This window comes from Eulemur rufifrons, chromosome 1 (assembly GCF_041146395.1).
Source record: "Eulemur rufifrons isolate Redbay chromosome 1, OSU_ERuf_1, whole genome shotgun sequence".
Lineage (NCBI taxonomy): Eukaryota > Metazoa > Chordata > Mammalia > Primates > Lemuridae > Eulemur > Eulemur rufifrons.
The window spans coordinates 945,180-960,436 of NC_090983.1; the positions used below are offsets into that span (position 1 = coordinate 945,180).

A 15,257-nucleotide genomic window follows, 5' to 3' on the forward strand; every position below is an offset into this window, starting at 1 on the left:
GTTTCACAGAAACCGTGTTAACATCCACAGGTTTCTGGAGGACAGTTTGGACTGCCCTGGCTTAGTACCCTGCACCTGCAGTCACCTTACTGCCCTGCCTCTGCGGCCCGGTCAAAGGGGGCCCCGCCTCTGGGCCACGCACCCGCTCTGGGGTACAGACGCGCGGGCCGGAGATGATGCTCCCCGGAGCAGCACCCCCCAAACAGCTGCCGGATAAGGGGGATCTTGCTCAACTGCAGGCTGTGACTCCACAGGTCTGGGGGGTCCTGACCTGCATCTGCCCCTCTAGGCCTCTGCCCTTGGGCCGCCTCTCGGCCTCTGCTTCCCCTGCAGTGGGAGCGTGTGGCTGTGTGACAGCCTGCTCTGGTTGCTCTGGGGACAGGGAAGCCCTTAGTGAATGGTCCCCAGCAAAGCTGACAGTGATGGTCCAGGCTGGGGCCCGCAGCCCTGCAGGGTCCGGAGGGTGTGGGCCCCACCTGCCCCGCCCCCGAGGGCCCAAAGAATCACCGAGGCACTGGGGAGGCTCACTCCAGACACCGTGTGGCTGGCAGACCCGGACGTGGCTGGGGGTACTCAGCCTGTAGCCATGGTCACACGCGTACAGGGCCACCGAGCCTGGCCGCGTGCCATTGAAGCGCAGCGTGGCATGCTTCACTTCCTCGGGGGGGCCGCAGTCCACCTCTGCAAGGGCACAGCAGCCTGTCCCACACCGTCCTGCTCCCGACCGGCCCCTCCCCATGCCCTGCCCTCCGCCCACCAGGCTGCAGGGCCAGGCAGGCCCCTCCCAGCACTTTCCCTCCCGGGGTCTGGCTGCCCCAGGCGTGTCTTCCTCCTTCCCCATCCCTGCCCCGCCCAGCTCTGCAGGTTAGGAAGAAATCCCATCCCCCACCCCAACCGTCCCTCTCACCTGCCTGGCACCGGCGTCCGGTGTACCCTGCCTGGCAGTGGCAGGAGAAATCGGAGCCCAGGTCCTCACAGGTGCCCCCGTTCACGCACGGGCTCCGGAAGCAGGGGGAGGGGGCTGCAGGACAAAGGAAGGTCCCCTGAGGGTCTCTGCTGAGGCCTCCGGCTGCACAGGGCGTCACCCAGCTCCACTCTCCCCTGCAGGCCTGGCGCAGCCCTGCCCACCGGGCCTGTTTTCACACCCACAGAGACGTCCCCTCCCGCCTCACCTATCTCGCAGTGCCGGCCAGAGAAGCCCGGGGGACAGTCGCATTTGTATTTGCCGATGTAGTGGAAGCAGGTGCCACCGTTGTGACAGGGGCCGGAGGCGCAGGAGTCTGGCTTCCCTGGAAGCACAGGGCACCCCGCTGGGTCAGGCGTCGGGACTCCCTGAGCCCCGGAGCTGGGGCATCTTCCTGAGCACGGTCCCGAGCAGACCAGGGCAGCTGGGCCGGCCCGTCGTCCTGCCCGCCCAGCCCGGGGCCGCACCGATCTCACAGTGCCGCCCGGTGAAGCGGTAGGGGCAGCTGCAGTGGTACTCGCCGGCCGCCTCCTTGCACGTGCCCCCGTTGCGGCAGGGCCCCGAGCTGCACAGGTGTGGCCGGGCTGTCGGAAGGACAGAGAGGCGGGTGAACAAGGGCCGGCCCTGGCCCTGTGGCGCCCACTTCCCTCTACTGGGTCTTCTCAGCCCCCTGCCCCTGGGTGGGCCTGGCAGGCCGTCTGGCCCAGCCGCAGCAGGGGCCAAGCCAGCCGGGTGCACACAGGGTGGGGCGGGCGGGGATCCCCCACTCAGCCTCACACAGCAAAGGGCCCGCCTGTCCTCTCCTCTCTGCACAGAGAATCAAACCTGTCTGCCCGCCCACCTTGACCAGTCACACCTTCACAGGGCCAGTGAGCTTAGAACCCCTGGACTCCTGGGCGTTCGTGGGGGAAGGTGTGCAGGAGGGGCCTGTCCCTGCCCCCGCGACCCCCGTCTCTGCCCACCCCACATGCCGAGGGCCTCACAGGTGGCAGATCCCAGCTCCACTGCCCCTCCCTGAGAGCAGCCACCTCGAGTCCCCGCTTCGTCCCTCCTCTGTGCCCAGAGGTGTCCACACTGGTGGCTCCCCCTGCTCCCATTAGCTGGGACCTGGGGGGTCTGTGCAGGTCCTGGGGTGGGCACGGAACCATCAGGGCAGGGACACTGGGTGCTGGGGGCCTGGCCAGAAAGGAGGTGTGGGCTCTGGGCAGGGGCAGGATGACCCCACATGCCGGGGCCTGGCTCCGCACCTCCCTGGGGGATGCGCAGCTGGAGGGGGCCAGGGTGGGTTGTGGGGCCCTTGGGTGGTCCTAGGAATGTGTCGAGGCAAAAGACCTTGGCAGGTCTTGCAGGGAACCAAGCAGTGGGCCTTCTCTTTGGAAACCCCTCCCCTGCTGCAGGCGTGTGGGGACCCTGGGGGTCCCAGGGGTCTGACGTCAGGGTCCTGCCCTCAGGGACACGGTACAGAGCAGGACAGGTGCCCTGGGAAGGCTTCCAGGTGAGTCCACTGAGGCGCTGGCCCCACACAGGCCGCGCTGCGGCTCCCAGGGCCCCGAGCCCCAGGAGAACGGGCCGGGCCACGCTGGGGTCAGGTGGCACCCGCAGCACCAAGCGATGCCCGCCGTGCTGGAGGGGCACTGGTGGGCGTCTGGGTGGGCGCTGGCAAGGACAGCTCTACACGCCGCAGCGCACGGACCAAGAACACTGATATTTCTTAAGTGGCTAAATGTCGACATTCTCCCCCCTGAATGGGATTTAACCCAAGTCCTAATGAAACTTTAAAAAAGAAAACAAACTTAGTGCAATGATCCTAAGCTCTGTTTGGAAAAATGCCGAGCAGAAAGTGAAGCCTGCAGTGAGGAGAGCAAGGCAAGGACCGCAGGCCACAAAGGCAGTGCAACTGCGTGGCGCTCGACCCCACAGAGACCGGGCGGGCGCGGCAGCAAGCCGGGCTGCGGAGGGGGCGCAAGAGTAACTGAGAAAGCAGCAGGGACCAGGACGGTGGGCCCAGAGCCTGGCCTGCGGCCGGGCGGGCGCCCTCCAGGGTGCGCCCGGCCGCCCTACCTTTCTCGCAGTGCCTGCCGTGGAACCCCCGCGGGCACGCGCACGTGTAGGAGTCGTCCTGGGCGTCGCAGGAACCTCCGTTGAAGCAGGGGTCCGAGTCGCAGGGCGACGGCAGGGCTGGGGGCAGAGAGCGATCCTGAGAGCGCGCCGCGTGCCCTGCTCGGCCAGTGGCTGGCAGGGCGCTGCGCCTGCCGGGTCACCCTGACACCCTGCCCGGAACCAGGGTCACTTAAAAGCCATCCGCGGGTGCCGCGGTTCGCACAGCGGCTCTGAGGCCTCCAGGAGTTTCTGTTATTCTTGGTTTTGCCAGAGCTCACCTCCCCTCCCTGGCTGGGACTGAGCTACGCCACAGTGTCCTTGTGCGTCACTGTCATTACCACATGTGACTGCACATGACGTTCGGGTCCTCTGCACACTAACGAGCGTGTGGCAGTGGCTGTAACGGCACACGCCTACTCGCTCGTGCCGGGGGCCCAGGGAAGACCCCGCGTGGGGCTTGCGCACCTGCCCAAGTGCTCTTCCCTCCGCGAGCTGCCGGAGGGCAGCAAGGGGACGTCCAGCCCGCGCTGCAAGTGGCTCTGCAGAGAGGTCCCCGCAGGTGCAGGGCCTCGCAGAGCCCGAGGGAAGCCCCCTACACCACTGCCCTCTCCTTCCAGAGACCCCGCCCCTGGCTTTGGCCAGGCCCCAGCCCCGCAGGCCCGTCCCGAGCCACTCACAGTGCCTGGCGTTGTGGTCGGTGTGGCAGACGCAGAGGTAGCTGCCCCCGTACTCCATGCAGTAGCCCCCGTCCGGGCACTGCGTGTTCATGTTGCAGGGCATGGCCGTGACTTCTGCAGAGAGGGAGCGTCCGTCCCGCACCCGACATGTCTTCCTGGGGACCTCACGTCCGAGACAAGCGTGGGGCTCCCCAAGACCCAGGGACCCCAACAGGGTGACCAGCTTCAGGCACTCTTGCTGCTGGGCCCTCTTGGGGTGGAGTTGGGGGGTCCAGGGTCTGGGCCTGTAGACCCCCGCCCAGGCTGGGCCACACTCTTACCCACTACAGGGGTGCTCCCTGCCCCGGCCCTGGCACCTACCGAACTCACAGAGGAGCCCGAAGAAGCCCGGGGGGCACTGGCAGAGGGTGGTGTTGGTGCCCAGGCATCGGCCTCCGTTGCGGCACTCGCAGCTGTTGGGGATTCCTGCCACGGAGAGAGGGAGGCGCCTCCCATGTGGGGGTGCAGGAGGACGGGCTCCCTCCTGACCCTGCCCCGCCCCTGGCACCTCCCCATAAAGACACTCGCACGTGTCCTTTCGTGGGTGCTTCCTGCACGCACAATCCACGGAAGGACCCTCCCGGGTCTCCTGCCCCGGCCCGGCCCCACGCCCCCAGCAGCCCAGACGCACCGTCCCTGCAGTCCAGGCCCATGAAGCCTTCGGGGCACTCGCACACGTAGCCCTGATCCGCGTCCACACAGGTGCCCCCGTTCTGGCAGGGGGCCGAGAGGCAGGCATCAGGCACGCGCTGGCTTCCTGCAAGAAAGACAGTGGTCACCGTGGCCACGTGGGAGCAGGGGGGAGGCTGAGGGTAGGGAGGGGCTGGCCCCCTGCCCAGTGCCCCCATCGCCTGTTGGGTTTTTTTTTTTTTTTTTTTGAGACAGAGTCTCACTCTGTTGCCCAGGCTAGAGTGAGTGCCGTGGCGTCAGCCTAGCTCACAGCAACCTCAAACTCCTGAGCTCAAGCGATCCTACTGTCTCAGCCTCCCGAGTAGCTGGGACTACAGGCATGCACCACCATGCCCGGCTAATTTTTTCTATATATATATATTTTTTAGCTGTCCATATAATTTCTTTCTATTTTTAGTAGAGATGGGGTCTCGCTCTTGCTCAGGCTGGTCTCGAACTCCTGAGCTCAAACGATCCGCCCACCTCGGCCTCCCAGAGTGCTAGGATTACAGGCGTGAGCCACCGCGCCCGGCCCGCCTGTTGGGTTTTAACCTCTGTTCTCAGTGGTGGGATTTAAGCCAGGAGCTTATTTTCTGGAAACCGACTTGCAGCGGCCGCGCACCCCCCGGCTCCGCATCCCCCAGCTCCTCCGGGGACAGAGGAGCACACGGGAGGCCCAGCGAGGGCCAGGGCCCTGCAGACGTTTCTGACCGAGCAGCCCGTCAGCAGGATCTTAGGGATTTCCAGGTGTCTCTCTGCTGCTGGCCGCCGGTTCGGTTTCGCTGTGGGAAGAAAAGGCAGCCGTGCAGGTTCACTGGGCCCCAGTTCCCGGCCCTCAGCACGGCCTGCCGCGGGGCGGCGGGGGTGACAGTGCTCCGCTCGCGTGCGGCCGAGCTTCCGTGTGCCGCGGGTGCTGGGGAGCAGTGTTGACACCCCCAGTAATGACGGTGGCCCCTCCCTGCAGTCAGCGCTGCGGCTGGTGCTCCCGTCACGCTGACAGGCGCATAGTGCGAGTCGCACCTTTGTGACGAATCGAACTCTTTACGATCATAAAAGCTCCCTCTTCCTCCACGGTAATATCCGTTATTCTAAAGTTGAATTTACTGGATACTAATACAGCCACTCCATCCTTCTCTTGATTAGTGTTTGCCAACTTCTTACTTTATCTTTTTAATTCAGATGTTCGATTTCTTCATGTACTTTCTTTTTATTTAATGTTTTAGAATTTCAGCATATTGTGGGGGTACAAATGTTTAGGTTACATATATTGCCTTTGCCCCACCTGAGTCAGAGCTTCAAGCGTGTCCATCCCCCAGACGGTGCACACGGCACCCACTAGGTGTGAATATACCCACCCCCTCCTCCCCTTCCCATCTGCCCGACACCCAGTGAATGTTGCTACTATATGTGCACTTAAGTGTGGATCAGTTAAAACCAATTTGATGGTGAGTCCATGTGGTGCTTGTGTTTCCATTGTTGTGATACTTCACTTGGTAGAATGGGCTCCAGCTCCATCCAGGGTAATACAAGAGGTGCTAGATCACCATTGTTTCTTATAGCTGAGTAGAACTCCATGGTACACACATACCACATTTTATTAATCCACTCATGTATTGATGGGCACTTGGGTTGTTTCCACATCTTTGCAATTGTGAACTATGCTGCTATAAACATTCGGGTGCAGGTGTCTTTTTTATAGAATGACTTTTGTTCTTTTGGGTAGATGCCCAATAATGGGATTGCTGGATCAAATGGTAGGTCTTCGTGTATCTGTTTAAGGTATCTCCATATTGCTTTCCACAGGGGTTGCACTAGTCTGCAGTCCCACCAGCAGTGTATGAGTGTTCTTGTCTCTCCGCATCCACGCCAACATTTATTGTTATGGAACTTTTTGATAAAGGCCATTCTCACTGGAGTTAAGTGATGTGATATCTCATTGTGGTTTTGATTTGCATTTCCCTGATGATTAGAGATGTTGAGAATTTTTTCATGTTTGTTGGCCATTCTTCTGTCTTCTTTTGAAAATTTCTATTCATGTCCTTTGCCCACTTTTTGATAGGGTTGTTTGATTTTTTTCTTGCTGATTTTGAGTTCTAAATAGATTCTAGTTATCAGCCCTTTATCAGATGTGTAGCATGTGAATATTTTCTCCCATCTGTAGGTTGTCTGTTTGCTCTCATGATAGTTTCCTTGGCTGTGCAGAAACTTTTTAATTTGATCAGGTCCCATTAATTTATTTTTGTTGTTGCTGTGATTGCCTTTGGGGTCTTCCTCATAAATTCTTTGCCTAGGCCAATGTCTATTAGAGTTTTTCCAACATTTTCTTCTAGAATTCTTATAGTTTCATGCCTTAGGTTTAAGTCTGTTATCCATCGTGAATTGATTTTTGTGAGGTGAAAGGCATAGATCCTGTTTCAGTCTTCTACATGTGGCTATCCAATTTTCCCAGAACGATTTATTCAACAAGGGTTCTTTTCCCCAGTGTATGTCTTTGTCTGCTTTGTCAAAGATCAGGGTGGTTTTATATATGGGTTCTCAGTCTATGTTCATTGGTCTATGTTCTTGTGCCAGTACCATGCTGTTTTAGTTACTATAACCTCGTAGTATAGCTTGAAGTCTGGTAAATTGATGCCTCCCAATTTGTTCTTTTTGCTTAAGATTGCTTTTGCTGTACAGGGTATTCTCTGGTTCCATACAAAGCGTAGAATTATTTTTTCTAGATCTGCAAAAAATGATGTTGGTTCTTCGTGTACTTTCAAAATTTATCTTTGTAAATAAGCATACAGTAAAATTGACTTTTGTTCTCTGTATATTTCTGTGAATTTAACACGTGTAGAGATTTGTTTAACTCCCACCACAGTCAGGACACGGAACTCTCCATTACCCCAACAGACTCCTGAGTTCTGTCTCTTCAGAGTCACAGAGCCCTGAGCCCTTGGTGACTATTCATCTGTTCCTCACTGTGGTTATGTCTTGTCAAGAGTGCTGTCGAGGTGGAACAATTCCATCGTAATCTTTCGAGACTTTCACTCAGCATGATGTCTCTGAGATCCATGCAGGTTGTAGGTACCTGCGATTCGCCCTTTTCCTGACCGAGTGTGCTCCATCGTACAGAGGTGCCGCAGTTTGTCTGTCCATTCCCACAGTGAGGGGTTCTTGGGTTCCAGCGTTTCGGTAACTATAAATAGACATAAACAGTCATATACATATTTTTGTGTAAACATAAGTTTTCATTTCTTTAGGGCTAACTCCTAGGAGTGACATTACGGGGTCATATCACAAGCTGTATGTTTAACCTGATTGAAAAACTGCCGAATGGTTTCCAGGGCGGATGAACCGTTTTGTGTTCCCACCGGAAACGCGTGCGGGTGTCAGCTGCTCTGCGTCCACACCGCACCGGTATTCTCTATTTTAGCCATTCTCACACTGCTGTGGTGGGGTGACGGCAAGAGCGTTTGGTCCTGTGCATGGTCACTTCCACATGGCCTTTGTGGCCGAGTGTCCATTCCAGTCTGTTCTCCATTTTTCAGGGGGTTGCTTTCTCACAGGTGAGCTTTGCGAGTTCTTTATGAGTCTAGCTACACGTTTTTCGTCAGATACGGGTTTTGCAAACATTTTCCCAGTCGCTGCTTGCCTTTTCATTCTTTTAGCCATGTCTTTCACAAAGCAAAAGTTCTTAATTTTGATGAAGTCTAACTTACCGATTTTTCCTTTTATGAATCATGGTTTTGCTGTCTTACCTAAGAACACTTTGCCTAAGGCAAGGTACCAAAGATATTTTTCTTATGTTTTCCTCTAAAAATGCTGTAGTTTTTACATTTTCCATTTAGGGCTATGATCCCTTTTGTGTTCATCCAGGTACACGGTGTGAGGTTTAAACTGAGGTTCATTTTTTGCACAAGAAAGTCTAATTGTTCAAACCACATTTGTTGAGAAGTTACCTGTCTCACAGTGAGGTCCCTCGAAGGGCTCTGCACACAAGCAGGTGTAATTCCCCACCAGGTCAACGCAGGAGCCTCCGTTCAGGCAGGGGTCAGAGCTGCACTCGTCCACCTCTGGGGGCAGCAGAGGGGGGCTTGGCTTGAGCCAGGCTGTGGCCCTGCACCCAGCATCTGGCCACAGGTGGGAGCCCCTCCCTGACCCCGGGGCAAGCTACTCACCCGTCTCGCAGGCTGCCCCCGTGTACCCAGCCTGGCACACACACACCGCAGAGCCGCTCTCTGCCTGGCACTGGCCGCCATTCTGACACTCTTGGGTGTCACAGGGGGATTGGGCTACAAGGGAAGAGGTGTGGACAGATCACTGGACTCCAGGCTGTGGTTGCCTGGTGGGGCAGAAGCTCCTGGGGACACCTGCAGAGCCCCACCCCACACACTCAGCTTGCAGGGCAGGGGGCCCGGCAGGGGTCTCCGAGGGTGACAGGTGGGTGGGGCCTGGCTAGGGCTGTCCTGACCAGCCACCCAAAGCCCCATCTGAGTTGGGTCTAATTCAGCAAACCTGGGGAGGGGACCGTGTGTGTGCGCTGGGCGGCGGGGTGGGGGGAGTGGGCATGAATCGGACCAGCTCTTGCCCTCTGGGGGCGGGCAGTTCTCCAGCCAAGCGGACGGTGACGGGAGCTGTTGCAGAGGAAGGGGGTTCTGGGGCCCAGGCTGTGACTGAGCCGTGACCGTGAAGGGTGTACAGTACCCAGGGTGTAGGGGGGGCCCAGACAGGGCCAGGCTGAGGGCCGAGATGGTGCAGGTGGTCCCCTGTGCAGGAATGGCCATGCACAGGGACTCAGGCCCCTGGTCACAGAGTGGGAGTGAGCAGGGGGTGCCCACGCTCCACTCTGCCTCCTCGACCCCTAGAGCACCTGGCCCAGGTGTCCCAGCTCCTCGCCTTTGTCCCCTGGCTACAGAGCGGGGGGCAGGGAGGGGAGCCATGGGTCGTTCCAAAACCAACTCGATGCAGAGAGCAGACAGGGCCCAGAGCATGTGGCAGCCCCTGGAGTCATGCAGGGACAGTGGGACCCTCCTCCTCGGCACAGGAGGGAGACAGGAAGGCCTGACCCCCACCCTAGGAAGTATAGAAGCACTTTGGTGGCTGGGGGCACATGGTGCCCCCGTCTCCTTGGCCCTAGCTCCACCAGAGTGACTACCTAGGGGCACATCCTCGGCTATGGCTGGGGGCACCCCTGCTGTGGGCTCAGGGGGCTGTGGTGGGCTTCCTGGTCTCAGGAGTCTCTTTGCAGGGGGGTCAGGTGGGGGTGTGTACCTGAGGGTGTTGCCACAGCCACACCCAGGAAGCCACGGCTGGGGGTCAGGGCCACACACAGCCAGCGTGCTGCAGAACCAGGACTTGAGCCAGGTTCCGGTGCCAGACCCAAGCCCTCTAAGGGCCCTCACCAGGGCTTCTGGAACCTGGGGCAGGCCACTGCCGATGCGTGGCTGCCAGCCTGCCTGACCCTGCTGGGGAGCTGCCTGCTCCCCTGGGAAGCTCTGCCCGACCATCCTGGGGTCACTCCTCAGGCCCTGGGTCCCCTGCAGCCGGGCCCCGGGCCGGCACCGCATGAGGAGCGAGCTTGCTGCGCGGGGGTAAGGAGACACTGCTGGCCTCCTGGTTGCGACAGCCCCTGCCCCACCCCACCCGCCTCGCTTAGCAACACAGGAGGAAGAAAAACTCCTTTGCTTGGGGTGTGCTCTGACACTCTGGCTGTGGCAGGGGAGTGGGAGCAGCGTGGCCCCAGGGGCTGGGTGGGGACAGACGAGCCAGCCCCGAGCTCGGCTCAGACAGAGCAGCCAGGGCCAGCGGCACCCACCCACCCACCGCACTTGCTGTCAGAGAGCCACGGCATTTGGTCCCCCACAGTCCCCTAAGCATGCCACCCACACTGGGGCCACCTGTCCTTGTCTGTGTGTGACCTTTCAGTGCACTGGAAATTCTGCTTTGCTCCTTCTGCACCTTGAAATCCCATTTGCCCTGCAGAATTGCACTCCCACGTGTTTAGGTGTGAAAGTCTCATTGCCATTGAACTGTATTTCTCTCCAATAGGAATATGTAATACCCTGCAGTTCAGTACGGACAACGTCCTGTGGCCATAAGTCTCTGATAGAAATTGTTTTCTAGATGGAGATAGTGATACAGTTGCTACTTAAACATATTTGATCTAAAGAGTCTGTTACATGTTTTTACAAATAATTGTCCCAGAGCAGTGGGTGCGGCGCCGGGGTGTGTGTCCGCTGGGCCAGTCAGGGAGCAGGCGGGCACGGTGCTTGGATCTTAGGGAATTCTAAAGCTTCCTGCGTGCAGCCCTGTAGTGAGACGGGGGGCTGGAGGGGGGGGTCCCCCTTTCTTCACCCAGTGTGTGAAGGGCAAGGGTGGGGCCTCAAGAGGTGCTGGTCTGAGGACAGGTAGGTGGAGGCTGAACCTGGTGGCAGCCGCTGCAGAAGAGCAGGCTGGGGGGGGGGCAGGTGGAGGGAGCGGCGGGCAGTCGGGCCGCCCACATCTGCGGCCAGCCTCCCTGCAGCACGCAGACCTTGCTGGGACGGGCTGTCCCAGGCCCCACTCCTGCAGCCAGCAGAGCCACTGGGGCCGGGTGGCTTCCTTTTACCTGTCTCACAGGTGGGTCCCCCGAAGCCAGCCGGGCACCGGCAGCTGAAGCTGTTGACACCGTGGGTGCAGGTCCCGCCGTTCTGGCACGGGTGGGAAGCACACTCGTTCACATCTGAAACACGAGGCGGGCTGGGGCCTCAGTGGAGGGAACGGGCTGGGTGGGGACAGATGAGCCAGCCCTGAGCTCGGCTCAGACAGAGCAGCCAGGGCCAGCGGCACCCACCCACCCACTGCACTCGCTGTCAGAGAGCCACGGCATTTGGTCCCCCACAGTCCCCCAAGCATGCCACCCACACTGTGGGGACGGAGACCCTGGACCTGGTGCCCTCGGGCTCTCAGGGCCACTGGCTGTGCCTCCTGAGCCCAGTGCAGCCCTGTCCTGGGCCAGCCACTCACCCAGGTGGCACCTCCGCCCCGTGAAGCCCGAAAGACAGGAGCAGGTGTAGGAGGGGTTGCCGGTGACACAGTCGTCGATGCACTTGCCGCCGTTGAGGCAGGGGCGCAGGGCCAGGCACACGGAGGCTGCGGACACAGGAGGAGCTACAGCCTCACCTGCCGCCTCTCGGACTCGGGCAGGAGAGCCGTGCACAGAGCCACGTCCCCTCCCTCCCCTGACCCAGAGGATCGACCTCTGGGCAGTGGAGTGACCGCAGCACCGGTGGCAGAGCCTCCACGGTCGCACTTCCCAGGTCTGGGCGGGGAGCCCAGCACCGTGGGTGTGCTGTCTGCCTGGATCTCCTGCGGCAGATCCTGAGCTTTGATGTGGCTTCCTGTGGAGCAGACTCCCCAGAGCCACTGTCACCCACAGCAGCTTCCTGGTCCCTTAATCCTTCCCAAAACCGCCACGGACAATTCTAGAAGTTCGGCGTAGTCAGCCTCCCCTCCTGCTTTCCTTGCGTGTAAATTGAGAGGCTGGCACTCAGCTTACAGAGCAGTGTTTCTCGAAGCCTGGCCTGCCACCCAGGGAGGGTCTCCTGGGGTCTGGGACTGGACCCCCTGCCCAGTCCCTCTAGGAGGGGGTTGGCTCATGGGGCTCCATCCCTGGAGGAGCAAGGCCGCTGAAACTTGCGATTAGGAGGCACAGACCCGCGGGTGACAGAAGCATCCACGGACTCTGCCTGTTTGGAGGGCCCCGGGGAGACTCCGGAAAGGACCAGGTGGTCCCGCACACCGCGAGGGCTGCGGATGCCTCTGCACTGCTTCTGCTCCTGGCGGGCACCCCCCATCCCATTAGCAGCTCAGCCCTGGTCGCGGGTCTGGCTGCGCTGCAGCTGCAGGTGGCTGCCTGCAGGAGTCCCACCGTCCCGGGATTACACTTCCCGACACGGCTGCGCGCCTCTCGGGTATGAACCGACCCACCTTCCTGAGGAAGCCCATGTTTTCTTAACCCCGGAACTGGAGGCCTGGCTTGCAGTGGCTGTGTCCCGGCTGCGTCCCGCCCCAGCGGCGCCGCGTTGCTGAGGGCCACCCAGCGGTGCCTCCTCCCGCTGCTCCTCCCCAGACCTGGCCCAGTGAAGAGCGGCTCTCCACATTGGGAGCGGGTCCCCGAGGGGCTACTGCACCCTCTTCTGGGGGTCCCCTCCCCAGGCTCGCAGCCTGCAGCCCCTCCGGGGAGCATGGGCCTGGCCACACCTGCGTCCCCTCACTCCTCAACCACAACCCAAGGCTCCGGCCATTGGCGGGTGACCTGACCTCACCGCCCACTGTTCCCGGAGCGGCTGACAGAGCGCTGTCCCCGCCCGCACACAGCCCGGGTGGGCGGGGCAGGCACGGCCCGGGGGCGGGGCCTGGGGCTACAGGTGGGCTCCGTACAGGTGCGCTCCGTGCAGGTGCTCGGCTTGCTCACCGGGCTGGGGTGGCGGCCCCTTGGGCACGTCCTCCCTAAGCTCAGACTCAAGCTGGGGCTTGTTCGCGCCCCAGTGCGAGGCAGGCTCGGGTTCCCCGGGTCTCTCATCGCGGGCTCATCCTCGTGTGAGCGCCGCGCGTGCACGCTCTGGCTGCGCTCCCCCGAGCTGCGCGCGCACGTCTGCCCCCGACGCCCGCCGTACTGCGCGCGCACGTGCCCCGTACGCCCCGCCCCCGCCATGCTGCACGGCCCCCACGGGGCGCGCGCGCCTGCCACCCGCCGGTCCTGCGCTGCGCTCGCTGCGGACTCGGCTGGGGAGAAGCCGCCGTCTCCGGCCGGCTGCGGGTGGCAGGCGCGCGGCGCCGGCTCCGGGCGTGGAGGCTCGTGCGAGCGGCTGGCGGATCGCGTGGCGCCCGCCCCGCGCGTGAGCTGCGATGCCGCAGAAGGTTCCGTGATGCCCGGGGGCCGCGCGGGGCAGGGCCGGAGCTGGGATCCACGGGTCTGCGGGCGGGCGGGCTGTTCTCAGGCCCACACGCTAGGCCCTGGGACCCACGCTGTGCTCGCGCGGTCTGGGCCGGAGGGACCCCTGGAACCGCCCCCTCTACGCGATGCTCGGGTTTGTCAAACACACCAAACCCCACCAGACGTGGGGCGATGAGAGAACCGGCCTCGCAGGTGCCCTGGGGCTCTCGGAGACCGCAGGGTGCCCCTCCCCCGCCCAGCGTCCCTGGCCCCTCCTCCCTCGAGGACCCGGAACTCTTTGCACCCCAACCGCCGTCTCCAGAGGATCCTCTGCCACCCCGCCCAGAGCAGAGGCACGAAGGCTTCTCCAGCTGGAAACGGAAGCTCAGGGACCAGCGGGGACCTGCTCGGGTTCACGCGCCCCTGGCCGAGGGGCCCAGCCAGGCGTCCGCAGCCCCTGCGCTCACGGTCAGCATCCCGCCCTCCTCTCGTCCCTCGCCCATTTGCCGCCGACCCCTTCCTCAGCCCTCCCCGCCCTGTCCTCTTACTTGTATGGCCGCAGCCCCCCACGCGCACCTGGGCATCATCGATTCTGAACGCCCAGCGCCCGGGCACGCCCACGTTGGTGGTGGTCTCCACCTCGGCCACGTCCGCCGTGCGGGAGCCGGGGATGCTGAAGTAGCGCCGCCCGTCGCCCGCGTTGAAGCCGGCCTGGGGTGGCGGGAAGGAGGCGGGCTGTCGGCTTTGCAGACGGTGGGGCTCCCCGCCCCGCCGCACTCCTGCCGGGGTCAGCCGCCTCCCAGCCGGGTCCTGGGCCCAAGCACAGTTGCTGGGCGAGACCCTGGCTCCCACCCCTCCCGCGCTGGCCCCCGGGGCCGCTCCCCGGCTGAGGAAAGTGGACCCCAGCGAAGGTAGGTGGCCCGGCGGTGGGTGAGGGTGCGCACGGCCGGCCCCGAAGGCTCTGGCCCAGCAGCCACGTCCGGTCCCGGTCCCACCCCCTCCACACCTGGGATTTCCTGCCAGCCACAGCCCCTTGGTCAGTGCGCACAGAACCGAGGGCGTTTCTGCTGCTGCGGCCGCTGTTAAACAGGGACTGGGACTGTGGGGCTAGGCCGGGTGGGTCGGGGGACAAAGATGCCTTTGGGCCTGCGGATTTTTGCGATTCTGGGCAGCAAGAGGCCCCAGGTGTATGTGCTCACCGTGGACACCTCACGCTGGTCTCTGAGTAGTACTGGGAGGGGTCTGCCTACGATGACCCCCGCCTACCTCATCAGCTCATGACAATCCTGGCAGCGGGGAGCAGGGACCCTGAACACTGAGCACCAGCCCTGCACCCACCCACCTGGGCTGCGATGCCCCCCAGGCCAGTGGCATTGCCCCCACTGCTGGCATGTGTGCCTGTGGTCCACGCGATGGACTCATAGTTGAAGATGGTGAAGGAGAACTTGCCGTCGGTGATGAGCACAGTCTGGAATGTGTTGACCTGCCGAGGAGAGGGGGCTGAACAGGGTCCTGCCCCCCATTCCACAGGACCCTGCCCTGTCCCACCGTCCCCACACGGTGTCATATCCACTAGCCCTTGACTTGTTCAGTGTCTGTCTCCCCCACTGGACAGTCAGCCAAGGCAGGACCCTGATGGCCTCGTCCTCTGCATCCCAGGGCCTGTGCCATGTCGCAGGCCCTCTCCCCCCGCCCCCCCCCCCCCCGGCCCACATTGGTGCCCGGCGAGTGAGTGGAGTCCAGGGAGGGGCAGACACTGTCCCTGCCCTCCAGGGCTCAAGCCTCTAGGGCACAGAGGGTGAGGGCTCATTCCACCAAATCCACAAAATTTTCTGGGTGAAATAAACAAAAACCTAAAAAAAGAAAGAGGAAAGATAAAAGAGGAACCAAGGAAAAGTGTTTTTAATAA

At 61.4% G+C, this 15,257-nt stretch overlaps 1 protein-coding gene across 5 annotated transcripts in view; it reads right to left on the bottom strand.

Annotated features, from left to right (window-relative positions):
* The window catches only part of SNED1 (sushi, nidogen and EGF like domains 1), a 70,328-nt gene that overhangs the window by 34,826 nt on the left and 20,245 nt on the right, over positions 1-15,257 (bottom strand). For 3 of the 5 annotated variants that reach the window (XM_069492566.1, XM_069491879.1, XM_069494615.1), the window contains exons 3-16: positions 14,691-14,831; positions 13,897-14,059; positions 11,437-11,562; positions 11,039-11,152; positions 8,610-8,723; positions 8,391-8,504; positions 4,412-4,537; positions 4,102-4,206; positions 3,742-3,855; positions 3,026-3,142; positions 1,432-1,548; positions 1,173-1,289; positions 908-1,021; positions 508-681 (exon numbers count right to left, since the gene is read on the bottom strand). In XM_069492566.1, coding sequence (XP_069348667.1) covers positions 508-681; positions 908-1,021; positions 1,173-1,289; positions 1,432-1,548; positions 3,026-3,142; positions 3,742-3,855; positions 4,102-4,206; positions 4,412-4,537; positions 8,391-8,504; positions 8,610-8,723; positions 11,039-11,152; positions 11,437-11,562; positions 13,897-14,059; positions 14,691-14,831 — 1,756 coding nt within the window. The remainder of the gene's footprint in view (positions 1-507; positions 682-907; positions 1,022-1,172; positions 1,290-1,431; positions 1,549-3,025; positions 3,143-3,741; positions 3,856-4,101; positions 4,207-4,411; positions 4,538-8,390; positions 8,505-8,609; positions 8,724-11,038; positions 11,153-11,436; positions 11,563-13,896; positions 14,060-14,690; positions 14,832-15,257) is intronic. The other 2 variants (XM_069493256.1, XM_069493834.1) reach the window with 2 other exon arrangements.